This window comes from Clupea harengus, chromosome 20, assembly GCF_900700415.2.
Source record: "Clupea harengus chromosome 20, Ch_v2.0.2, whole genome shotgun sequence".
Classification (NCBI taxonomy): domain Eukaryota; kingdom Metazoa; phylum Chordata; class Actinopteri; order Clupeiformes; family Clupeidae; genus Clupea; species Clupea harengus.
In genome coordinates this window covers 25,903,860-25,929,282 of record NC_045171.1, presented here as the reverse complement: position 1 = coordinate 25,929,282, position 25,423 = coordinate 25,903,860, and the positions used below count along the sequence as shown (strand labels likewise).

At 47.4% G+C, this 25,423-nt stretch overlaps 3 protein-coding genes across 3 annotated transcripts in view; 2 read left to right on the top strand and 1 right to left on the bottom strand.

The window, feature by feature from the left end:
* The window catches only part of LOC105913087 (ankyrin repeat and KH domain-containing protein 1-like), a 41,231-nt gene extending 22,737 nt beyond the window's left edge, over nt 1-18,494 (top strand). The window contains exons 15-35 of the mRNA XM_042702777.1: nt 131-1,225; nt 1,420-1,562; nt 1,713-1,824; nt 2,657-2,802; nt 3,875-4,017; nt 4,285-4,498; nt 6,186-6,361; nt 6,672-6,834; nt 6,988-7,083; nt 7,226-7,342; nt 7,611-7,770; nt 7,974-8,499; nt 9,354-9,509; nt 9,891-10,040; nt 10,535-11,888; nt 11,967-12,513; nt 13,513-13,692; nt 13,894-14,145; nt 14,793-14,965; nt 17,464-17,628; nt 17,898-18,494. Of these exons, the coding sequence (XP_042558711.1) occupies nt 131-1,225; nt 1,420-1,562; nt 1,713-1,824; nt 2,657-2,802; nt 3,875-4,017; nt 4,285-4,498; nt 6,186-6,361; nt 6,672-6,834; nt 6,988-7,083; nt 7,226-7,342; nt 7,611-7,770; nt 7,974-8,499; nt 9,354-9,509; nt 9,891-10,040; nt 10,535-11,888; nt 11,967-12,513; nt 13,513-13,692; nt 13,894-14,145; nt 14,793-14,965; nt 17,464-17,628; nt 17,898-17,957 (6,128 nt within the window). The 3' untranslated portion in view covers nt 17,958-18,494. The remainder of the gene's footprint in view (nt 1-130; nt 1,226-1,419; nt 1,563-1,712; nt 1,825-2,656; nt 2,803-3,874; nt 4,018-4,284; nt 4,499-6,185; nt 6,362-6,671; nt 6,835-6,987; nt 7,084-7,225; nt 7,343-7,610; nt 7,771-7,973; nt 8,500-9,353; nt 9,510-9,890; nt 10,041-10,534; nt 11,889-11,966; nt 12,514-13,512; nt 13,693-13,893; nt 14,146-14,792; nt 14,966-17,463; nt 17,629-17,897) is intronic.
* LOC116225230 (extracellular superoxide dismutase [Cu-Zn]-like) overlaps nt 1-25,423 on the bottom strand; it is a 364,295-nt gene that overhangs the window by 127,541 nt on the left and 211,331 nt on the right. The gene's annotated exons all lie outside the window — the stretch shown is intronic.
* LOC105913107 (eukaryotic translation initiation factor 4E-binding protein 3-like) lies at nt 19,504-22,970 on the top strand. The gene is made up of 3 exons (XM_012842130.3): nt 19,504-19,876; nt 21,974-22,147; nt 22,441-22,970. The coding sequence occupies exons 1-3, from the start codon at nt 19,750-19,752 to the stop codon at nt 22,467-22,469; spliced, it is 330 nt and encodes a 109-aa protein (XP_012697584.1). The 5' UTR covers nt 19,504-19,749; the 3' UTR covers nt 22,470-22,970.

The following is a 25,423-nucleotide window of genomic DNA, read 5'->3' as shown; positions in this document are numbered from 1 at the left end:
CTACCAGATTAATCAGACATAGCTCAGTTCAATAATATGCTTAGAATGAGATTTAATTTGGTGTGTCCGTGTGTGTCCGTGTGTCCTCTGACTCCAGCTGGTTAATCATGGTAATCTCTCTCCTGTTCAGCCTCCAAACAGAGGCAGGCTGCCCTCCAACCCAGCCCCGCTCCACCCTCGACTTCTGCCCCGCCGCCCTCCTCCTCAGACGCCATGCCCCCTGCCTTCCACCCCTACCAGCCGCTGGACTGCATCGTGGAGGAAACGGAGGGCAAGCTCAACGAGCTGGGCCAGCGCATCAGCGCCATCGAGCGCGCCCAGCTGCAGTCCCTGGAGCTCATCCAGGGGGAGCCGCTCACCAAAGACAAGATCGAGGAGCTGAAGAAGAGCCGCGAGGAGCAGGTGCAGAAGAAGAAGAAGATCCTCAAGGAGCTGCAGAAGGTGGAGCGGCAGCTGCAGCTCAAGACGCAGCAGCAGTTCACCAAAGAGTACATGGAGGCCAAGGGGCTGAAGGCCGAGGTGGGCTGCCAGGGTCAGTGCCCCGGCCCCGGGCACGGCGGCGGACACCTCCCGGGCCACCTGTTACCCTCACCCCCGCCGCCACCGCCACCACACCACCACGTCCAGCAGCCCAGAGACCCCCCCATGCCGGCTCAGCCCCCGGCCCCCGACACGGACCATGAGAGCCAGCTACAGGAGTATGACGACGAGCAACCGTCACCAGGCGAGGAGGAAGACGATGACGAGGAAGATGAGGAGGAGGAGGAAGACGAGGAGGAGGAGGAGGAAGAGGAGGACGACGAGGACGACGAGGTGGTGGATTCGGTTTATGGCCAGCTCCCTTCACAGCAAGAGGCCTCGGTCATCTACCACCACCATCACCCCCACCCTGACGGCAGCAGCTGCCAGCAGCCTCTGCCTCCACCTCTGGCCCCCTCCCTCCAGCCTCAGCATCCTCAGCAGCAGCAGCAGCCTCCTCCACCGCCCCCTCCTCCCCCTGCCCTGCAGCCAGCCTTCCCGTGTCTGCCGCCCCAGGCCTCTGAGTACCCTGGCGGGGCCAGCCCTGAGCTGCAGAGGGCTCTGGCCGCCCACACGGAGCAGCAGCAGCAGCAGCAGCAGCAGATGGTCGTGGGCTCAGGCCTCCTCACACAAGCCCCAGCCGACGGCCTCATGGTGGTCTCGCCCGCGCAGACGCTCACCGACACACTGGATGACATCATGCAGGGTACGGCGCAGTTGGGTGTTCAGTGTCTTTAGCAATGTTGGTGCCTCCATAGAGCCCAGCCTCTGATTTGACTGTAGAAATGAATATGCAGTAAATGTGTGTAGCGTAGCTTTAAGCAGTCCGTGTCCAAATGGTGTCTGACCTGAGCTGACCTGAGCTGACCTGGTCTAATGTCCCCCTTGTTTGGGTTTCAGCCGTGACCAGCCGAGTGCCTATGCTGAACACTACCACCTCACCCACCCCCATGTGCCAGCCGCCGACACAGACCACCGCCGCCAACGGCCTCTCCCCGCCCTCTGCACTGCCCCTCTACCCCTCTGTGGATATCGACGCACATGTAAGACACACGTCCCACACACACACACACACACACACACACACCGTGTTTGAATGCTTTAAACTAACTGCTTGTGAAACCAAAGATGGCTAACTAAACCACACCTGCGTGTGCTCGTCTGACTCTAAACCTGGTGTTCGTCCCGCTCAGACGGAGAGTAACCACGACACTGCGCTGACGCTGGCCTGCGCCGGGGGCCACGAGGAGCTGGTGTCCGTGCTGATCGCTCGCGGGGCCAACATCGAGCACCGGGACAAGAAGGGTGAGTGGACACATCAGATTCACACACACATCACACACACACACACAGGATAGGACAGTACACACCACATAAACACACACACAGGATAGGACAGTACACATCACACAAACACACAGGATAGGACACATCACACAAACACACAGGATAGGACAGTACACATCACATAAACACACACACAGGATAAGACAGTACACATCACATAAACACACACACAGGATAGGACACATCACATAAACACACAGGATAGGACACATCACATAAACACACAGGACAGGACAGGATAGGACACATCACATAAACACACAGGACAGGATAGGACACATCACATAAACACACAGGATAGGACTGTACACATCACATACACACACAGGATAGGACACATCACATACACACACACACAGGATAGGACACATCACATACACACACAGGATAGGACACATCACATAAACACACAGGATAGGACACATCACACACACACACAGGATAGGACACATCACACACACACACAGGACAGGACACATCACATAAACACACAGGATAGGATACATCACATAAACACACAGGATAGGACACATCAGATAAACACACACACAGGATAGGACACATCACATAAACACACAGGATAGGACACATCACATAAACACACACACAGGATAGGACACATCACATAAACACACAGGATAGGACAGTACATTTGGGGTGGAAGTTTGAAGTAATTTTGTAACTTCACCTATTTATGTAAGAAAAACTGTTTGTTGCTTAAAAGTGTTGGCTGTATGGATTAGCGTTGTAATGTAATGTGTGCCCTCTCTTGCCCCTCCTCCTCCCTCAGGTTTCACCCCCTTGATCCTGGCGGCCACAGCGGGGCACGTGGGCGTGGTCGAGGTCCTGCTGGTCAAGGGGGCTGATATTGAGGCGCAGTCGGAGAGAACCAAAGACACGCCTCTGTCTCTAGCCTGTTCCGGTGGACGTCAGGAGGTGCGCCACTCACTCTTCTCATGCAACTACACACACGCTCTTCATCTGAAAGGGCCGACACAGCTAAGACTGTGGAATGTAGCTAACGTAGAGTACGAATTATTCACATTTGTGTACTTGCCGATACTGAGTACTGAGATGAGTACTTCATTATTTGCCTGTGCTAGTGTTCTATCAATTTCTCCTCAAATCCTGCTGCCAGCTGTTTTCCAAAACAGCAAATAATGACCACCTCCTGACCGCACCCTGCAGTGTAACGTAATGTTGCCATTAAGTGCTATCAGTGCGTGGGATTGGTATCAGTGCATCCCTAAAAAGGATAATGTTTTACTGTAATATTTATTCAATCAGAGATCTAAAATCCTTGGGCAATGCAATGAAAAAGTAGAATTGAATGGATCGTATTGAGTAGGTGTAGAGTCCCTCGGATCTTAATTGTGTTAACTAGCCGTAGATGCCTGCTGTAGATCCTCCAGTGATGAGGTCCAAACGTGTGTGTGTTGTCAGTGATGAGGTCCAAACGTGTGTGTGTGATGAGGTCCAAACGTGTGTGTGTGTGTGTGTGTTGTCTGTGATGAGGTCCGTGTGTGTGTGTGTGTGTGTGTGTTGTCTGTGATGAGGTCCAAACGTGTGTGTGTGTGTGTTGTCTGTGATGAGGTCCAAACGTGTGAGTGTGTGTGGTCTGTGATGAGGTCCAAACGTGTGTGTGTGTGATGAGGTCCAAATGTGTGTGTGTGTGTGTGTGTGTGTGTGTGTGTGTGTGTGATGAGGTCTGTGATGAGGTCCAAACGTGTGTGTGTGATGAGATCTGTGATGAGGTCCAAACGTGTGTGTGTGTGTGTGTGTGTGTGTGTGTGTGTGTGTGATGAGGTCCAAACGTGTGTGTGTGTGTGATGAGGTCTGTGATGAGGTCCAAACGTGTGTGTGTGTGTTGTCAGTGATGAGGTCCAAACGTGTGTGTGTGTGTGTGTGTGTGTGTGTGTGTGTGTGTGTGTGTGTGTGTGTGTGTGTGTGTGTGTGTGTGATGAGGTCTAAACGTGTGTGTGTGTGTGTGTGTGTGTTGTCTGCCCAGGTGGTGGAGCTGCTGCTGCTGCGAGGCGCCAATAAGGAGCACCGTAACGTGTCGGACTACACCCCGCTCAGCCTAGCGGCCTCTGGAGGCTACGTCAACATCATCAAGATCCTCCTCAATGCAGGCGCTGAGATCAACTCCAGGTCAGCCCTCAGCCAGGCTCAACCAGCCGTGTGTGTGTGTGTGTGTGTGTGTGTGTGTGTGTGTGTGTGTGTGTGTGTGTGTGTGTGTGTGTGTGTGTGTGTGTGTGTGTGTGTGTGTGTGTGTGTGTGTGTGTGTGTGTGTGTGTGTGTGTGTGTGTGTGTGTGTGTGTGTGTGTGTGTGTGTGTGCGTGCGCGCGCGTGCGTGTGCGTGTGCGTGTTTCTGGACTGGTCCACTCACTGGGACTCTCCATTCTCCTCTCCCTGCAGGACTGGCAGCAAGCTGGGCATCTCGCCTCTGATGCTGGCGGCCATGAACGGCCATGTGCCCGCAGTGAAGCTGCTGTTGGACATGGGCTCGGACATCAACGCTCAGATCGAGACCAACCGCAACACGGCGCTGACGTTGGCCTGCTTCCAGGGCCGGGCCGAGGTGGTCAGTCTCCTGTTGGACCGCAGGGCTAATGTGGAGCACCGGGCAAAGGTCAGTGTGTGTGGCACCCACAGTCAGGAGCAGGAGATACTCACTGTTCACTTTAGCTGTAGTATACTTCACCCTTTAGCTGTATACTTCACCCTTTAGCTGTATACTTCACCCTTTAGCTGTATTCTTCACCCTTTAGCTGTAGTATACTTCACCCTTTAGCTGTATTATCCTTCACCCTTTAGCTGTATACTTTAGCTGTATACTTCACCCTTTAGCTGTATACTTCACCCTTTAGCTGTATCCTTTAGCTGTATCCTTCACCCTTTAGCTGTAGTATACTTCACCCTTTAGCTGTAGTATACTTCACCCTTTAGCTGTAGTATACTTCACCCTTTAGCTGTAGTATACTTCACCCTTTAGCTGTATACTTCACCCTTTAGCTGTAGTATACTTCACCCTTTAGCTGCTGTATACTTCACCCTTTAGCTGCTGTATACTTCACCCTTTAGCTGCTGTATACTTCACCCTTTAGCTGCTGTATACTTCACCCTTTAGCTGTAGTATACTTCACCCTTTAGCTGTAGTATACTTCACCCTTTAGCTGCTGTATACTTCACCCTTTAGCTGTAGTATACTTCACCCTTTAGCTGTAGTATACTTCACCCTTTAGCTGTAGTATACTTCATCCTTTAGCTGTAGTATACTTCACCCTTTAGCTGTATACTTCACCCTTTTAGCTGTATACTTTAGCTGTATCCTTTAGCTGTACACTTCACCCTTTAGCTGTATCCTTTAGCTGTATACTTCACCCTTTAGCTGTAGTATACTTCATCCTTTAGCTGTAGTATACTTCACCCTTTAGCTGTATACTTCACCCTTTAGCTGTAGTATACTTCACCCTTTAGCTGTATACTTTAGCTGTACACTTCACCCTTTAGCTGTAGTATACTTCACCCTTTAGCTGTATACTTCATCCTTTAGCTGTATCCTTTAGCTGTACACTTCACCCTTTAGCTGTAGTATACTTCACCCTTTAGCTGTATACTTCATCCTTTAGCTGTATACTTCACCCTTTAGCTGTAGTATACTTCACCCTTTAGCTGTATACTTCACCCTTTAGCTGTAGTATACTTCACCCTTTAGCTGTAGTATACTTCACCCTTTAGCTGTAGTATACTTCACCCTTTAGCTGTATACTTTAGCTGTATACTTCACCCTTTAGCTGTAGTATACTTCACCCTTTAGCTGTAGTATACTTCACCCTTTAGCTGTAGTATACTTCACCCTTTAGCTGTATACTTTAGCTGTATACTTCACCCTTTAGCTGTAGTATACTTCACCCTTTAGCTGTAGTATACTTCACCCTTTAGCTGTATACTTCATCCTTTAGCTGTATCCTTTAGCTGTACACTTCACCCTTTAGCTGTAGTATACTTCACCCTTTAGCTGTATACTTCATCCTTTAGCTGTATACTTCACCCTTTAGCTGTAGTATACTTCACCCTTTAGCTGTATCCTTTAGCTGTATACTACACCCTTTAGCTGTACACTTCACCTTTTACACAAAAATGGAAAAAGCACCATGATGCGGCTCTTTCCGCCTTGCCTAACCGAATGTTCTGTTTGATAATCCATGTTAGCATATAAGTTCATCTATGCAAAGGTTTGAAATCAAGCATTTAGTTTTGATGTATGTGTTGGTCCTACCATGTATCAAGACTTGACTTGTGTTTGCCTCCTCCAGACGGGCCTGACTCCTCTGATGGAGGCTGCCTCCGGAGGCTACGCTGAGGTTGGGCGTGTTCTGCTGGACAAGGGGGCAGATGTCAACGCCCCTCCCGTCCCCTCTTCACGTGACACCGCCCTCACTATCGCTGCAGACAAGGGCCACTACAAGTTCTGTGAGCTGCTCATCAATAGGTACGCACACACACACACACACACACACACACACGCACAGGAACACTTTCTTTCAGCAGAAGCAACTCTTTGTTACAGATTGTGTTTGGGGATTTTGTCCCCACGATAGGAACGCTCCGTAGGTAAACCGTTAAACTGTTAGCATGGATGACCCATGAGGCTACTGAAATTGAAATATTGTATGAAAATGGCTGGAACCTAAACATCCAATCCACTTGTTAAGACTGACATTTCTACTCTTCCTTATCTGCGTTAGCATAGTAAATATATATTGCTGTTGTATTTCCTCATGTCCTCTTTGTGAGAGTAGAGGGGCTCACATTGACGTGCGCAACAAGAAGGGCAACACCCCGCTGTGGCTGGCGGCCAACGGCGGCCATTTTGATGTGGTGCAGCTTCTGGTGCAAGCAGGCGCAGACGTGGATGCTGCTGACAACCGCAAGATAACGCCCCTCATGGCTGCTTTCCGCAAGGTAACCTATCACCTTTGACCCTCTCCACAGGTCTCTGGGCGCTTGAGGTAGAGATGGCCCGTCCCTTTTAGAGCAATACAAGAATATGCTGTTTAGACGAACCATTTTGGGTGCAGAGACTGGATGTAAAGAATGTTTCCTTTTGGTCTCCAGGGCCATGTGAAGGTGGTGCAGTACTTGGTGAAAGAGGTCAACCAGTTCCCCTCCGATATTGAGTGCATGAGATACATTGCCACCATTGCAGACAAGGTAATACAGGCCTAACTTACTGACTTTCTCCCCTCAGTACTGAGTCAAGCATAGTTTTGATCCCATGTGTTTTGGGATAGTGGCATTATGAATGAAGCTGTTCTCAGATCAGTGAATCCCTCTTTGGCTCTCCCGCTCCCAGGAGTTGCTGAAGAAGTGCCACCAGTGCATGGAGACCATTGTCAAAGCCAAAGATCAGCAGGCCGCCGAGGCCAACAAGAACGCCAGTATCCTGCTCAAAGAGCTGGACCTGGAGAAGGTACCGGACTCAACTCTGCTCTCGGCCACTTTCTCACTGTTCCCGTCCTAGATTAGTTGTACTAACATTACCAGCGTGTAGCTGGTTCATTTAAGTTTATTACTGCTGAGTTTTAGGGATTTATTACAATAATGTTTTTTTCATCTTTTAGAATTTATTAGATTTAGCATTTTCTGTATATTAAGGCTCTACACCTCTTCCCTTTGCATCCATTGTTTTTTCTGCCATCTGCTGGTCTTCCATGGTATTGATCTTCTCCCCTCTGTAGTCCAGAGAAGAGAGCAAGAAGCAAGCTCTGGCCGCCAAGCGGGAGAAGCGCAAGGAGAAGCGCAAGAAGAAGAAAGAAGAGCAGAAGAGGAAGCAGGAGGAGGAGGAGGAGGCTCAGATCAAGGAGGAGACACTGGAGCTGAAGGAGGACTCTTCTGAAGGTAAAAAGAACTAGCCTCTGGGTTATTGAGTTAGGCACGGCTCATACATTTGGATTCATTAAATAAGCATGGCATTTTGTACCAATGTCTTTTTAAATGCCCAATCCCTGATCTTTTTATTATTTATTTATTCTATTCCTTCCCCTTTACTCTTTGTCTCGGTGTCATTCTCATTCTCAACATGTTGTCTGAATCCCCCACAGAACTCGAGGTGCTCATTGAGCCGCCAAGTGCCACCACTACCACCACCATCGGCATTCTGGCCACATCTCCCACCTTCACCTTGGCCTTTGGCAAGAAGCGTGCCGGCACGACCATCGTGCCCAGCACTGCCCGCAAGGGCAGGAAGAACAAGAGCAAGGAGTCGGGCGAGTCTGACGTCCACCTGCAGGAGGCTCCGCTGGCTCCGAGCCAGGGAGGCAAGCTGCTGCAGCCCACAGGGGCCAACGGCGACTCGGACCATCTGGACAACACGGACTGCACCAGCGAGAGCAGCGGCAGCAGCAGCAGCTGTGGGGGAGGCCCCGGAGACAAGAACCACCACCACCACCACCGCCACCCCACTGACACGCATCCCACCCTGTCCACGTCTTCATCGTCCTCGTCCTCCTCCGGCGCCCCCTCCTCTTCCTCAGCTCCCATACACATGACTTCGGCTGCAGAGAAGAGGCAGGGCCCTCAGCACAGCTCTCGTGACGACAAGATCATCAGCTCCAAGAATCAGCAGAGGTATGCAGTTCAATATATATACGTATATCAGCTTTATTCATATAGTGCCAACACAATAACATCGAGCCCAGGCCTGAACCCCTTAGAGCAAGCACAGTGGCCACGGGGGCAAAGACAAACTCCCTTAAAACCTTAAGTGTAACCTCGGCACATAAGCGCGCGGGGGGGGGGGGGGGGGGGGGGGGCAGGTAGAGCTAGAAAAGAAGGGGGATGTATTTAATGGATATGGGGATAAAGAATGGCCAGGTAGAGATAGAACAGAAGGGGGATGTATTTAATGGATATGGGGATAAAGAATGGCCAGGTAGAGATAGAACAGAAGGGGGATGTATTTAATGGATATGGGGATAAAGAATGGCCAGGTAGAGATAGAACAGAAGGGGGATGTATTTAATGGATATGGGGATAAAGAATGGCTGTAGAAACAAAGGTCACGTTTGGAGAGAGAGAACATTTGGTCATTAAAAATCAATTTAATAAACATACATTTATCTAAAAAACAACACAACAAACGCCTCATGCTGTACCCATGCTGTATCTGTAAAGGCCCTCCTTCACAATGCAACATGCTTTTTCTGTAGACCACTTTTATTGATGTTGGGAATTTTATGTGTTTTAGTTGTTATGAGTAATGTTGGATGACTTGGTGGTTTTTAGTTCTCCAAGCATAGTAAGGGTGGCAGGATACAGCTACAGTACAGGTAGGAGGGTGACCCCTTCAGCTGCCTCAACGTGGATGTGTAGGACTGTATTTATTTATTTATTTATTCTATTTCTTCTACTCTATTTATTGATGTAATCCATGAAAGCTGTGTGGTGACGTGCGTTCTTCCGCTCCTCTCTGAAATGCTCAGATCTCATGAGCAGACGTCTGACCTGGTGTCGAGCTCCATGCCCTCTTCATACAAGAGCATCACGCTGCCCGTGACCTCACCCAACAGCAAGCTGAGCATGACCAGCCCCAAGAGGGGGCAGAAGAGAGAGGACGGCTGGAAGGAGGTCGTCAGGAGGTAAGAGTCACACTGACCAAGGATCTTTGTTGTTAGCCTGAGATAGAGTTAGAAACATACTTAAGATGCTTTTTGTTCTTCCTGCATATGATTTAGCAGTTTTTGTAATGATTATGGTAGTGTACAAATAAAAGTTGCCTTTTTTTACTACAGATATATACATTATTGGTATTGGCTATAAATTATGGTAAAATGTGATTAGACTAGATTATCTTCCAGTGAATGTACAGTGCCAGAATTTAAGCTTTTCTTAGAACTGTAATAAATATTTCTGTAGTGATGAGCTCAGAGTTGTTTGTTTTGAGATTTTGTTCTGAAAGCAAGACTTGCATCACAGTGTATTCTTCTCTCCAGTCGACCGATGAGGTTTTTATCCTGTAGGTCCAAAAGGCTCTCGGTGCCCGCGTCAGTGGTCTCACGCATCATGGGCCGAGGAGGCTGCAACATCACGGCCATCCAGGACGTCACCGGCGCCCACATAGATGTGGACAAGCAGAAGGATAAGAATGGGGAGAGAATGATCACCATAAGGTACTTCCTACCTCACAAATGGAAAGCTGGACATTATCCACTCAATTCAAAACATGAAATGTGCTGCCAAAGTCACTTATTGCAATGAATAGTGCCAAAAACGGGCGCTAATATGCAAGGTCGTCTGCCCCTGAGTCAACGTTTTTGTTTTGGACCTGTTTCCATGGAGATATGAACCCTGTGGGGGAAAAAAGCTTCAAATAATGCTTTTGGTCAAACGTAGTGAAAAGGGCTTTGAAACCAGGCTATTGAAATACAACCAAATAACACGAGCATGAACAAGAATATTGTCATGGTGAAAGTGCGTTAGCTTGTATGTTTGCTTTAAATGTGTTATCATGTCAGACATAAGGAACATCTCCATCATAAAACAAAAGGGGCATTCTGACTTCATTCACTATCTGCATTAAAGCGGCATTAAAGTCTTAAAAGAATAATAAATCAATGAAAAGTGTAGTTTCTGATCCCTTCTCTTCATCCCTCTTGTTCGACAGAGGTGGCACAGAGTCCACACGCCACGCCATCCAGCTCATCAACGCTCTCATCCAGGACCCCGCCAAGGAGCTGGAGGACCTCATCCCCAGGAACCACATCCGGCCCCCGGGCTCCAAAGCTGGCTCAGCTGCTTACTCCAGCTCCAGCGGAGCCAACAGCTCCTCTTCTTCGGCTGGCCCTAAGGGCCAGGGCTCCTCGGCCGCCTCCGCGTCCTCAGCCTTCCAACCCTCCTCCGCTGCCTCGCAGATCGGGGGCAAAGTGGGCAAAGGTCTGTCGTCGTCGTCGTCAGGGATGAGGCAGCCGTTCCCCGTGTCTCTCCCGCTGGCCTACGCCCACCCCCAGCTGGCCCTGCTCGCGGCCCAGACCATGCAGCAGATCCGCCACCCCCGCCTGCCCATGGCGCAGTTCGGCGGCACGTTCTCCCCGGCGGCCAGCACCTGGGGCCCCTTCCCCGTGAGGCCTGTGAGTCCGGGCAGCAACAACAGCTCCCCCAAGCACGGCAGCGGCACCATCCCCTCGTCCACCTCACGGCCCACCTCCTCCTCGGCGCTCGGAGAGCAGGCGCCCGCTAACACTAACGCCAGCACCAGCCCAAACACCAGCGGTGCCCCGGCTGCGTCTCCTGCGGCTCCGATGTCTGCGTCCCCCAACAGCGCTGTTCCCACGCACCCCCAGCCCACCCCCTCCTCTGTGCGGAAACAGCTCTTCTCCTCCACGGCCCACCCCAAAACACACAGCGCTCCGCTCACGGCCGCGGCCCCCACCAGCGCCGCCCAGGCTGCCGCTGCGCCCCCATCCCTGCTGCTCCTCCAGCATGCCGCCGTGAGCACGGCCCCCTCCTCCACACCCCTGCCTCCCATCGCTCCCCCGGTTCAGGCAGCCAAGTTGCCTCCCAAAGCCGCTGAAGGTGGCAGCGTGTCGGTGGCCCCTGTTGGCAAAGAGAAGCCCATGGCCCCTGAGCCCCAGCAGCCGCTGACGGTGGAGTCCCCCGCAGCGGGAACAGGAGATTTCTCGGCGCCAGTGGCTCCTCCCAAAGCCGAGCTCCTCCCACAGCAGTCGTCCCTGCCCTTCAGCTCCACCTCGGAGACCCCTCTGGCCACGCCTCTCCTCATCCAGTCTGCCGCCTCCCTCCCACCCTCCTCCACCTCGCCCCCCTCCAGCCAAACCCCGCTGGTCAACACCACCAGCTCTGCTGCACCGCACTTCTGTGCACCAACCCCCCGCATGTCCCACCGCATGCAGATGGGCCCCAATCACTACAGCCCCGCTCTGGCTGATCACCAGCAGCAGCAGCAGCAGCAACAACAACAACATCAACAACATCATCAACAACAACAACATCAACAGCAGCAGCAGCAGCAGCAACATCAGCAGCAGCAGCATCAGCAACATCAGCAGCAGCAGCAGCAGCACCACCATCACCATCATCATCATCATCAGCAACATCAGCATCATCAGCAGCAGCAGCAGCAGCATCATCAACACCAACAGCAGTCCCTCCTGATGTCCCTCGGTGCCCAGCAGGAGTCTCCCAAAGCCCAGGCCACGCAGCAGCCCTCACTGCCCCCACAGCCTCCTCACGCCCCCCCCAGCCTGGCGCCCCCGCCGCCCCAGATGCAGATGTCCTCTTCCTCCTCCTCCTCGTCCTCCTCTGGGCTTGGCCTGATGAATGGCTCCCAGCAGGTCCACATGCACGGTGCTAAACCCCAGCTGCCGCCCAACTTCGGCCCCCAGGCCCTCTTCAATCACTTCAGCAGCATCTTTGACGGCAGCCAGGTTGGCACCAACCAGGTGTGGGGTGCCTGTCACCTGCCCACACGCTCGCCACCTGAGCAGCACTACTCTGCTCCACCCGCCTTCATGGGCATGGGTATGGGGCAAGGGGACGGTGTGATGCCACCCCCGATGCCGCCTCCGGACAGCTCCAAGGCCCCCGGCTACCGCTCTGCCTCCCAGAGGATGGTCCCCAGTTCCATCGGTAAGAGACGAACCAGACACCACTCTAGGATTGCAGACGTCTTGGTCTTTTTTACAAACTGTTTATTTGCTGTCCAGAGTCAGTCTGTCCAATGGCAATATGAAAGCTGCTTGTTTTAGCAACCTTAAGTAGTGAAAGGCTAAAGGGTTGGCAAGATAAGGGTTTGTTCTTCAGATCCAGTGGATTCAATCTTTGCCGTGTAAGTTGGGGTAATGGCAGTAATGTTCACCATGTGGTCCTTCCATTTGGAAAGGGGGTCACACTGGACTTAAGCATAAGCCTCCTTGCCAAATAAATGTTCTTAAAACATTCCCAGACAAACAAAGCCAGAAAAAAACCATAATCCATTCTGATTAACCCCTTTCTGCCTCTTTAATCTCCAATCTGTAAGCAAGCATGAATAGGGATGAGCCTCAGTTGACTGATGTTTCTGTGTGTGTGTGTGAGCCTCAGTTGACTGATGTTTCTGTGTGTGTGTATGAGCCTCAGTTGATTGATGTTTCTGTGTGTGTGAGCCTCAGTTGATTGATGTTTCTGTGTGTGTATGAGCCTCAGTTGACTGATGTTTCTGTGTGTGTGTGAGCCTCAGTTGACTGATGTTTCTGTGTGTGTGTGTGTGAGCCTCAGTTGACTGATGTTTCTGTGTGTGTGTGAGCCTCAGTTGATTGATGTTTGTGTGTGTGTATGAGCCTCAGTTGATTGATGTTTCTGTGTGTGTGTGAGCCTCAGTTGATTGATGTTTCTGTGTGTGTGTGAGCCTCAGTTGATTGATGTTTCTGTGTGTGTGTGAGCCTGAGTTGATTGATGTTTCTGTGTGTGTATGAGCCTCAATTGACTGATGTTTCTGTGTGTGTGTGAGCCTCAGTTGATTGATGTTTCTGTGTGTGTATGAGCCTCAGTTGATTGATGTTTCTGTGTGTGTGTGAGCCTCAGTTGATTGATGTTTCTGTGTGTGTATGAGCCTCAGTTGACTGATGTTTCTGTGTGTGTGTCTCTCAGCCCTCCATCCCATGGACCCTGCAGCCAACTCCATCTCATCCTCAGCGGCGATGACCAGCATGGCCACCTCCACCTCCATGTCGGGCAGCGCTGTGTACCTCCACGGCCCGAGTCCTGCGAGCGGCCCCTCCTTCAACCGACAGCATTTCTCCCCCCACCTCTGGGGTGCGTCTGGCTCTTGTGAGTGTAGCTGCCCCTGAAGGGCCTGGTGCCTGTCCCCTCACCTACACTGCTAAGCCTCTTGGAGTTTCTATGTTAAGATGTTATTGTTGTTGACTTGAGGCAGGGTCCACGTGGCAGTGGTTCTGCCCTGGATCACGCGATGACCATGATGTTGCCATGTGATCTTAACCTCTCTGATGACGTCTCTTCTTCCGTCAGGCGAGACTGCTGTCCCCACTGTGTCATCGGGGGCTTCCTCGCCGCTCACAGCGTCCGCCTCGGCCCCGCCCCTGCAGGCCAAGCCCGGTAACTCCGGCCACCTGGATCGGAAGGTTCCACAACCCATCGGCACCGAGCGGCTCGCCCGTATCCGGCAGACGGGCACAGTCAACCCGCCGCTGCTCACCACCAGCTACACGGCGCCCGTGGGCCAAGGTGGCATCTGGTCCTTCAGCGTTGGCAATCACTCTGGTTAGTAGAGAACATCACATCCTGTTTCAGCTGTTGTACTGTGGTTAGTAGAGAACATCACATCCTGTTTCAGCTGTTGTACTGTGGTTAGTAGAGAACATCACATCCTGTTTCAGCTGTTGTACTGTGGTTAGTGGAGAACATCACATCCTGTTTCAGCTGTTGTACTGTGGTTAGTGGAGAACATCACATCCTGTTTCAGCTGTTGTACTGTGGTTAGTGGAGAACATCACATCCTGTTTCAGCTGTTGTACTGTGGTTAGTGGAGAACATCACATCCTGTTTCAGCTGTTGTACTGTGGTTAGTGGAGAACATCACATCCTGTTTCAGCTGTTGTACTGTGGTTAGTAGAGAACATCACATCCTGTTTCAGCTGTTGTACTGTGGTTAGTGGAGAACATCACATCCTGTTTCAGCTGTTGTACTGTGGTTAGTGGAGAACATCACATCCTGTTTCAGCTGTTGTACTGTGCTATGGCGGTTTAAAGCATATCACAGCCAGAACATCACAACTGAAAATATAATGATACAAATCTCATGTTCACACGCCCCTACTTCAGTCCACCTATAAATCATACTGACACCTTCTGAGTTGGCGTGGGCTTGGTCCTTATGAGTGTCCCCCTGGTTTGTGTTCTCCCAGCAGAGCCCGTGTCTGGCTGGTCTCAGCCCCTGATGAGCAGTCACATGATGCACCAACAGGCCCCGGAGCAGGCCTTCTCTCAGCACCAGCCCATGGAGCAGGACGACACGGGGATCCAGGCTCCCGCCAACACCTTCCACCAGCAGCTGCCCAACAACCTCATGGACTTCCCCAAAGTGAGTGCACTGCCCCGGTCCCATCCTCCTAATGCAGCCATCACAGGCTCTCTCGTTCCCCTTCATCCCCAGTGTTCTTCTGTGTATAATGACGTATATTTCACATCAGTTAGGTTTCTCTTTGACCAGTGGGTGGATACAGAACGACCACCCCCACTGTCCAGTCCTACAGTGCCAAATAGTTTTACAAACAGCTATACATTCAACTATTTGTCTTTTGGCTGTAGTCCCGCTCATCGATCCAAACTAGACAGGGCTAAATGCATTGGTCCAGAGTCATCAGTGACCACCACAAACCAGGAGCGTTCCAAGACCTACCGCAGACAGACGAAATGGCGTATGGTAGCGAGTACCATATATAATTATATTATTACACTTTATTTTTCATGTGCATACATACGAGCGTGCGTGCGGCGTGCGTTTGTACGTACAAGTTTCATTTCTAAATGACACAATAAAAGTGTGAATGGTCTCTCTCCTTGAATGAAGAGGATTCTGATGTGTTTGCGTAACCCTCAATGGACAATGGAGCAATGAAACATGCCTTTTACACGTTTTACCCTTCGTTAAGTCCTAGCCCCTCCCTTTGATCCAAACTGTGCAGGAAACAAGGACCGAATGGGAGGAGGATGGAGGAGTACTTTGACGCAGATGTTTGCCTCATAGGATTCCATTGGAAAGCCTTTTTGCGGTTGCTGGTTTTAGCATTTAAATTCCATACTGGACCGATTTTGATTGTTAAGTGTAAAATTTTGGACCCAAAGTAATCTTTAAAAGGGCCCCAGGTAGGGCTGGGCGATTTTTCGATCTCGATTCGGGATCGCGATCAAATTTTGATCGATTTCGATTATCTCCTTGTGACATTTATTCGATCTCACGTGGCAAAAGTAAGCGCAACAACAGTGTCGGAGTCTGCCGTACGGTGTTCATATTAGGACATCCTCAGATCTCAGACTCAAGTGTCAGACTCAAACGAAAAGGCGTCAGGTCTCAGACCAAAAGTAGTCAGACTCAGGCGAAACGGCTTCAGTCTCAGAAAAACCTCTGTCATCCTCACACAAAACTTTGTCAAACCAAACGGCGTCATCCTCACACAAAACGTTGTCAAACCAAACGGCGTCATCCTCACACAAAACTTGGTCAAACCAAACGCCGTCATTCTCAGCAGAACTTTGTTAGAAAAAAAGTTGTCAGAGCTAGATGAGGGAGCTGTTGACTAGCTTTCTGAATGAGCTAAAGTAGCAGCTTTTACAGTTAATACCGCTGTGGTGTTTCTGTTAACTGGTACAGCAAGAAATAGTTGTTTTCTGCAAGCTAGTTCACTCGTGTAAAGTAAACCCATGTTTAGTCCTCCGGTTGCCGACTTTGCTGAAGAATGAATGCCTCCACTTGTCGCTAACCTAACTTCGCTAGCTAGTCAAACTTAACAAACTAGCAGAAGGTCTATGATAGTACACAACATTTGAATTGTTTCCTTCATGGTATACGTTAATGGCGATTGTGTTGTTTAGTTTGACTTCATTTTGTCTGAGTCTGAGATCTTAGTGGAGTTTGGTTGTAGTATCCATGGCAACCGGAGGACTAAACATGACTTTACTTTACACAAGTGAACTAGCTTGCAGAAAACAACTATTTCCTATTATATTGTAAATTGCTGGCATAGTCGCCCCATAATGCCGTGCGGCAGGCGCGCGCCGTGCCATTTTGACATTGTGTTTTTTCACTTTTGATATTGTAACAAATCACGGAAGTGCGTAATATTTGTTATGGCCTTAAACACAACACACTGTCAAAATGGCACGGGCTTTATCCCCTGGTACAAGTTATCACGAACAGACTGTGCTACCGTCACACACCTGTATAAACTCCGTCCCAACACAGAACAACGACATGCAATTAGAACAGTAAGGAACATTGTTAGGGAACATCGTTGAGCGCTAGTGCATCACATAGAGAAAAGTATGCGCCTGCCGCACGGCATTATGGGGCCATTCTGCAAGCTAGTTCACTTGTGTAAAGTAAAGTCATGTTTAGTCCTCCGGTTGCCATGGATTGCCATGGACCCATCATTGGGTTTTGAAGTGCTACATTGCCATTTTTGAATCAGTTGTGCGCATCCTTGTACGTTCATGTAAATATGACTGATAGTAGGTCTGTCAAATGAGTGTTCTGTGAGCTATGAAGAAAAGGTGCAGTTTAAGCATGAAGGTAGACCAACACCTGACTTACCTGACCCTGTACCAGAGTCTTGCACTCGCGTTCTTTGGCGGGAATCTTAACTTTATGAGAGCCATCATTTTTTTTTTGGTCCCGAAACTGCTAATGTGCTACTTAGCATAAACACATTCATTTTAGTTAATGTTTTTTTTAACTACTTAACTCATTTTCCATCTGAAAGTCATTTGAACACATTTTAACCAATTGAAAGTCAATGAGTGATCAGTCTAGTTGGTTTCTTCAGCATTTTAAAATCAGTGTTTCCCTTGTACTCTCTGCAGGGAATGCCCATGTCTATGTATGGGGGGACTATGATGCCGCCTCACGGACCCATGGTGGAGGGCCCTGGAGGGCCCATGTACAACGGGCTGCACACATCCGACCCCGCCTGGAACCCCATCATTAAACTGGTCCCCAACTCCGCAGAGAGTTCAGATCCTCAGCAGGTAAATCCCCTCATTACAGAGCTGATTAGGCTGACAGATCCAAAAAGAAAAGCACACCTCATTTGTCTCGGAGAGAACTTGGAACCACCGTAACTCAACAGCACTGGGACTCTTTTAGTTTGTGTGTTTTAATGAAGCTAGTTTATCATATAGTGACAAATACATTTGACTGGGATAATCGTCTTCTACCTTTCAGTCTTGAGCTAGTGTTTTGTTTGTGTTACCATGTGGTGTTTCTCTGTCTCATATCATGTGTCTTTGTCTTTCAGGTCTGGCCAGGTACTTGGGCCCCCCATATTGGGAATGTGCATTTGAACCACGTCAACTAGAACACAATACTGGCAACAACCTTCAAGGCATATGTCCAGAATTAACAGAAAATACTCACTTTAAAGCCAACAAGAGGAAATAAAATCACAAGACAAAAACTTAGTAATGTGGGCAAGTACAGAGTTAAGAATTGTTAAAGAAAAGAAAACATACCCTGTGTTTTTTTTGTTTTTGTTTTGTTTTATTTTTGACGTGCCTAACTCAAAAAATAAAATAAAAAGGAAACTAGTGTGGGATGTTACTGGTTTACTGAACAAGATCAACAGGATGCATTCTCTGCGTAGTTTAGCCGTTTTGACCTAAACCCACGAAAGGCGTTATTTGACTGTATGGGTCCTGCGAAATGCAGTCATTAACTAGATGATTACCTAAAGAGATAACGAAATCAGACCTTTTAGAGTGGTAAATACATGTACAATTGTTTACATACTAAAAAGGGTTAAAAAGCAAATTTCATGTCGTATAGTGGCTCTACTTTATGTAGCCTGTATTAATGTGAAATATTTACCTTAATATTCAATAAAAAGATGAAACTGTTCGTTGGTTTGTCCAATTGATTAATAGACTTTAGTGTGATGAAATAATCTGTTCTTGGAATTAAACCAATGTAAAATACTGTGCAACACTGAAGATCAATCAGTAGGCCTACCTCGCTTTGATTTCTCCAATTAAAGTAATTTATACAAATAGCAGAGTGGGGAAAAAACAGTAATGAATATTTAAATATTGAAATGAGGTTATGTAGGCTTCAAGATCCTCCTCCATCTACGATGACATAACGAGGTGTTCCTTACCTCTGGAATGATTGACGTCACCCTACAGAAACACGACAAATATTTGTAACCAGTTTTCCTCATGGTCTTGTGTGATTCACTTTGCAGTCACAGCAGGTTAAAGACAAAGTTAAAGAAATAAACACGAGGCTAACTTAAATCAGTGCTATGAGGACTGTTAGTGAAGGCACACGACATAAAGGAGAATATTCATATACTTCTTCAGATGTTAGTTTGGCAAGACTGCTTTCCTATACGCAGCTGATAAGATATTGGGGAACTGAGAACAGCGTGTCCCAGCGGCGCTTCTCCGCAACTACACCTCAAGGTACAGTAAGTTTGAACAGGACATGTGAAGTCCGAGCTAACCAAATTACGTGCAGATGATTCCAAAACTAGATGGTTGTGAACTACGATTGAGACTGTAAGGTTTGGTTAATTCTATTCAGAATAGCCAACAGGTAATCGATTTTTCATTCTAGTATCCCTCGATTTTTTTCAGTAAACATTGGTCTTTAGGTTACTTTGAGACTTGGGGTTTAAATGAACTTACTGTTCTAAACTTTTTTTTACATAAATGAACCGATTGAATGGGCTATTACTGATCCACAACAAATAACAGCCCGTGCCCACTTGGGCGCAATTCACGCTGAATTGTGACTGACAGGCACATACTTTTGCCCACGTGGCCAGCGGGGAGGTTGGCTGATTGCAACAGCGCATTCTATCACATGACCCGAGTCACGTAGGGATTCCTGTAGACATTAAATACATTCGCACATGGCCGTGAACACTCAGTCTGCCTGAAGAAGTCCAGAGGTGAAGAGACAAGTCTGAAGACCTGCCCCCAGTAGGCTGTTAACAACAACCGCGGGCTCGCTCGCACATTTCCTGAAAATTTGAAGCAACGTTGTAACCTTTACGTGTTGTTCTCAGTGTATCTACCACAGTGGATCATTGTGTAACTGTAGGCTACAGTTTTGATTCCATTGCTTCGACGGAAAAAAACAAACAAACTATGTCGACATCACCAAGCAAAAGCTGTGCCATCCCTACCCGGACCCTGCAACTGAAGGACTGGTCCCAGTTGCCCGACTGTTACAGCCAGACGCCCGGGGGGACCCTCTTCTCCACCACCCCTGGAGGTAAGCTTTGTTGCAGTGAAATCAACCCCAGTTATGTGTCCGAACTCGAGGACCTAAATTTGAATTCGTTTCGGTTGGTCATGTTATATCACGGAGTGTATTGCATACTTAAAATCGTTGCCTAAAAGCACAGTCTCGTTAACTTTTTTTTTTTTTTAAATCCCGCACCCCAATGTTCTTCCAACGTCTCTTATGAAACAGTCACTATCGGACGCGCTGCATAACATTGCGCCTTAAATCGACGTTACGTTTTCGGCCACATGGATTTAGTTATTGTCATGGTGTGTGTGTGTTTTATTTTACTTAAACCTCAATATATGAGTGAAGATTAGCATTAATGTTAAAAAAAACTTTGCATGTTACATGCAGATGATTAATTACACGTTGAATCTAACTTTCTAGTTTAACTCTCACATGCGTATACGTTTTGATCGAAATTATAATCCTTGACAAACACTTAAGTAAGTAGAGGAGACGTATTTGGTGACAAACGTGTGCTTTGTTTTCGTTGTCATGTAGGCCTACTGTAAAACATAATTATTGGACGTGACATAGAAAGTCCCTTGTGGATTGTTGAGGCGTGACATAGAAAGTCCCTTGTGGATTGTTGAGGCATTGCAGTTTATTTACAGGGGCTTGGAACAGTGTTGTGCTACATTGTGACACCTTTTCAAGTACACTACTTAAGTATCTTTCTGCTCTAGGTGAAATGGTGTTCTGTAAAAAAAAATATGACCACAGATAAGCTTTAAGTCAAGTATGCTTCCATCATCTCCTGTTTTTCGGAGCCAGTAGACAAGGGAAAGGAGTTATGGGAGTGCAGTGCAGTACCGCATACCACAGTCTGTTGATAGAAAACACAACCTGACCTGTCAACAAGGGGCATAAAGATCTAATCAGCAGGCAGTAGCGGCTGCTTTCTCCTCGCCCACTTTAGGGAGTTGGTGGTGGTTAGGGAAGGAAAGGGTGTCTTGGGTCCGCCCCTAGTGGACCCAGCGGCCGTTGCTCTGCGATGTAGGGAATGACGAGAACATTCTGTCCCAGCCAACAGGAGCAGCTCTTTAAAGGGCACGCCCCATGGCTCCCTTCTAAGAACAGAACAGCTCAGAAAAGGGGGCAGGGGGTTGAAATTTCTAGAAAGAATCTTGAAGAAACAACACATGTCTTGTATTCACATTTGAAATACTGGTGAAGCAGAATACTGCAAGTGTGTAGTGACGAGAGAAAAGCACTGTGTTTCACCCGCGTTGATCACGGTAGCTTTTATATGGTAGTTCTGTGAAAACATTTAGTTTCTCCTCTGTGAAGATAAAATGGAGTTCATGTGGCTACTGGTGCATTGGAGCCCATAAAGACGAGTCAAAAACATCAGGTATTCTAGGTGTGGCTGGAGTCTCGGTCCAGTTCTGGCCAGCTGCACAGCATTGCTGTGGCCTGCTGCTCTTCGTCCAGCAGTCAGCCCATGTGCTTCTCTCTCTCTCTCTCTGTCTCTCTCTCTCTCTCTCTGTCTCTCTCTCTCTCTCTCTCTCTCTCTCTCTCTCTCTCTCTCTCTCTCTCTCTCTCTGTCTCTCTGTCTCCTCCCCCCAGTTCCCTTTGTTCAGGACACGCTGCCCAAAACAAGCTGCATTACATAACATGTTTTTCTGCTCACGGTCGGAACATATGTGCGCTGTATGGCTCACATTGCCACTCAAAGTTCAAACCACTCCTAGGTTTAGATCAAACTTCACAGTAGACGCTGTGACTCCTGTTACCCTATCTGCTTGTGAAAGCCAAGTGATGTTTCACAAAATGGGAGTGTGTGTTCACAAGCATCGAGTTTCTTAGACCTAATAGAACAGGTATCACAAGCCTATTTGTTTTTCTATTAATATATTGCAAATTGCAATAATATTTCATGAATTCTTCCCAAAGCATTTGTTATGTATTTTGATTTATTATGCCCACCAACTGACTTCTCTATATCCTTGTCCCATGCTAGCTGAAATATGAACGTTAACACTTGTAATATGGTTAACATATGTAATATGGTTAACGTAGTTCTTCATTCTGTGAGGTATTGAATGTGTCCTCACACCATTCTGGTTGCCTCTGCAGGCACACGTATCATATATGACAGGAAGTTCTTGCTGGACTGCAGAAACTCTCCAATTGCTCGCACTCCGCCATGCTGCCTGCCTCAGATTCCGGGAGTAACCATGCCCTCGCTGCACCCTCTCTCCAAACTCCAGGACCTGAAAGAAGAGTTGGAAGAGGAGAAGGATCTGGCCGGTAAACTCTCAGTCTCCATTTCAAGTCTTGATCCTTACTGTGATGTGTTTTAGACAACTTGCAGTTGATGTGTTCTTGTAATTCAACCACTTGATAACAGCACTTGTTTTGTCTGTCTGTGTCTGTGTCTGTGTGTGTGTGTGTGTGTGTGTGTGTGTGTGTGTGTGTGTGTGTGTGTGTGTGTGTGTGTGTGTGTGTGTGTGTGTGTGTGTGTGTGTGTGTGTGTGTGTGTGTGTGTGTCTGTCTGTGTGTGTGTGTGTTCTTTTGTCTCCATCTCTGTTGATGGGCAGCAGATGACAGCCAGTTTGAGATGGACATGTGAGCTCCAGCTGCAGCCTCCTATGGTGGGCGACGTTTGGTGTGATGCCGTTTGGGATTCCTTTGGATCAGCAGGCATTTATATTTCTTATTTTTTTGTTGAAGCCAAAAAGGGATACATAACCCAGTGTGTGAAAGCACCCGTTTTCTGCTGTTGATTAGTGGAGTTGGCTGGCTACAGGCATGTTGAAATGCTGCAGCAGAGAGGAATTGATGAGGAGGGCTGTCATGTGTTTTTTTTTAATGTACATATGGTACTTTGTATATTTTTTCAAAATGAACAATGTAAAAGAATACATAAAAATGGTAGGGTGTAGTTTGGGGGGGGGGGGGGTTATAAACAAACAGTAGAACTGTTCATTTTTCTGCAATGTTGTCCATCTCAGAACTCTCTGATTCATTGCTCACGGTGAGTGGCCGAGGGGAGTAACACTCTTTCCCTATGTTTGGGTTTTTGGAAAAGACATTCAAAAACTTTAAATAAAAAAAAAAATGTAACAATGTATTGTATTGTAGAACATGTCGTCTTTTTGGTTGTACGGGTTTCTGATGAGCAGTTACTCCAACTTGACTGGTCTCAGGGGGCCAGACATGGCGTTTGAAGTTCATGTCTGGAGACAGCTTGAGCCCTGGTGTCACAAGGCATCGGGATGGTTTAGAAATATCAAAAGTATTACGCTAATCATCCCTACCCACATTTAGACCAAAGCCCCTCATGATTGTCCCATGACACATTGTTATGTATGTCTGGCTCTGTGACGTTACAAAATGAATGACCCACTAAAATAACTTTTAATGACTTTATAACTGCATGGTTCAGTCATTTGTTTATGTCCCATATGCCTGCAGCAATGCTGTATCTCCTGCTTATCTTATCCATACCGTAAGGGAGATTAGTGGAGGTGTGTAAAGTGATACAAACAGCAAGTGGCCTGATACATTCCACAGTCTGGTATTGGCATAGTGTTCAAAAGCATCAGACTTTGTATATGTGGGATATGACCGGAAGCTTAACCAGCCCAGTTATAGTGAACTGAGGCCCAGAGATGCACACACATACATGTCAGATATCATGCATACATTTCAACAGAGGGATTATGCTTTATGGCTGAAATTGAATATACAGATATTTGTAATGTTGAATACCCACCTAAAGTCCTCAGGCAGACGTTACTTCACTCTTACTGTTGTGTAACATTTCAAGCTCAATCATGTAAGGACTTAAATATGGATTTCACTTAATAGATGAGAGGCAGGACTTTTGATCCATCCAGTCGTGTAGCTTCTGTCAGAAGGGAAAAGATATTCAAATTTTGTTTAACTTTCTACATGATACTATTAATCAGAATCAGAATAATTGTATCGGCCAAGTGTATTTACACATACAGGAAATTAACCTGCCGTGGTTGGTGCATAGGACATTAAACATATTAACAAAATAGCAAGATAAAATAAATAGCAAGAAATATAAAAGAGAAATGTTTTACGAGATACCATTTAAGGTATTCCTTTCGCTATTTGTTTAGTATCCCTACCTCTTAAATGGCAACTGGACTAAATCTAGTACCACACACACCAACTCTAACACAAAATAGCTGTGTTTTCCAAAAGCTAATGGCAGTATGGAGCTTCAAATGATCTTAAAATCAGCAAGTGTCTTTTTAAAAGGTCAGGGTTACCTTAAACTCCATGCCCCTTGATAATGTGATGGTACGCGATACTGATGTGAAAAGTGGGTCAACAAAGACAGCTGTCTCAGTTCTCAAAGGGTTACCAGGAAGAGGAGACACTCCGTGGTTCTTGGTGAACAGTCCGTCAGCCATTTGGAATTTGTCCAAAGGTGAGTATGAGACTATACTCGAGTACATCCGCCTTCTCTTGTGAGAGAGAGACATCGCTTCAGTTACTCTTTCTTGGCAGTGTGCAACTCTGTAGCAATGGGTGTGAGCACAGCACTGACCTACCAACACAAGAGCAGCAGTGTATTTACTTCCATTGATATGGAAAACCACAAGCATTTGAGACTTTCCCAAGATCACGTGTGATCTGCTTTGCATCATGTTTGCCTCAGGGCTTGGTGGCGAGGCGCCAGGTGATGTTTCTCACGTACTCTCCTGTCATGTTCTGTGATCTCACTTTTTGAAAACACTTCTCACATTCACGAATATATATGAATATATATATATATATATATACAGTATATGAATATACCATGTGAACTAAACTATAAATGATTTCACACAATTGCTTTACAAATGCAGTCACAACTTTCAAAATCCATGAGTTTTTACAGTTTCTCAGTCGCTTATGTACATTTCTTGAATCATTCTTACCATTTTTCAAAACGGTAAGTGCATTTCTCGAAACAAATCGTACAAACAGCACCCTACAATGGATTGCCTGCTAAAGCCTGCCACTCACTCAAAATCTTTAGTCTTTGTCTCAATGAATATGTCAGTGCCAGCTAAATGCAAGTCCTTTAGTCTTGGTTTGGAACAAAGACAGTCAACGGACTTAGTATTGTCAATATAAAATGATCTAATAATCTATTCCTTCTTTCCAAATTCAGTTTGTACTGTATTTCTTTCACTCATGAAAACACTCACTCGTCTCGCATGCCACATCATGATTGAATAACAAAACATGGTTTTCAAAGACATTGAACCTAGACACCAAACTATTCCCTAATGCTGTTATTGTGGAGAAACATTGACCCAATTGACTACATACAGTTTGTAATTTGGTATGTTGCTTCTTACAAAACCCCTCCCATTCTCCTGAAGGAGAACCCTTAGGAGGATTTGACAAAGGGGAGGTGAGATTCTGTAAAGCCCCGTGGTGAAGATATGACTGAACACATTGTTGTGTGATATAATGTCACACTGTTACAGTACTGGACCTCCCCTCACGCTGGCATGGCCCATCCACTCAGACGGGACCTATGCCATTTGACCCAAA

Coding starts and splice junctions, on each gene's coding strand:
- LOC105913107 (XM_012842130.3), top strand. CDS start 19,750: ATGTCGACATCACCAAGCAAAAGCTGTGCCATCCCTACCCGGACCCTG. Junction 19,877..21,973: donor CTTCTCCACCACCCCTGGAG/GTAAGCTTTGTT, acceptor TTGCCTCTGCAG/GCACACGTATCATATATGAC. Junction 22,148..22,440: donor AGAGGAGAAGGATCTGGCCG/GTAAACTCTCAG, acceptor GATGGGCAGCAG/ATGACAGCCAGTTTGAGATG.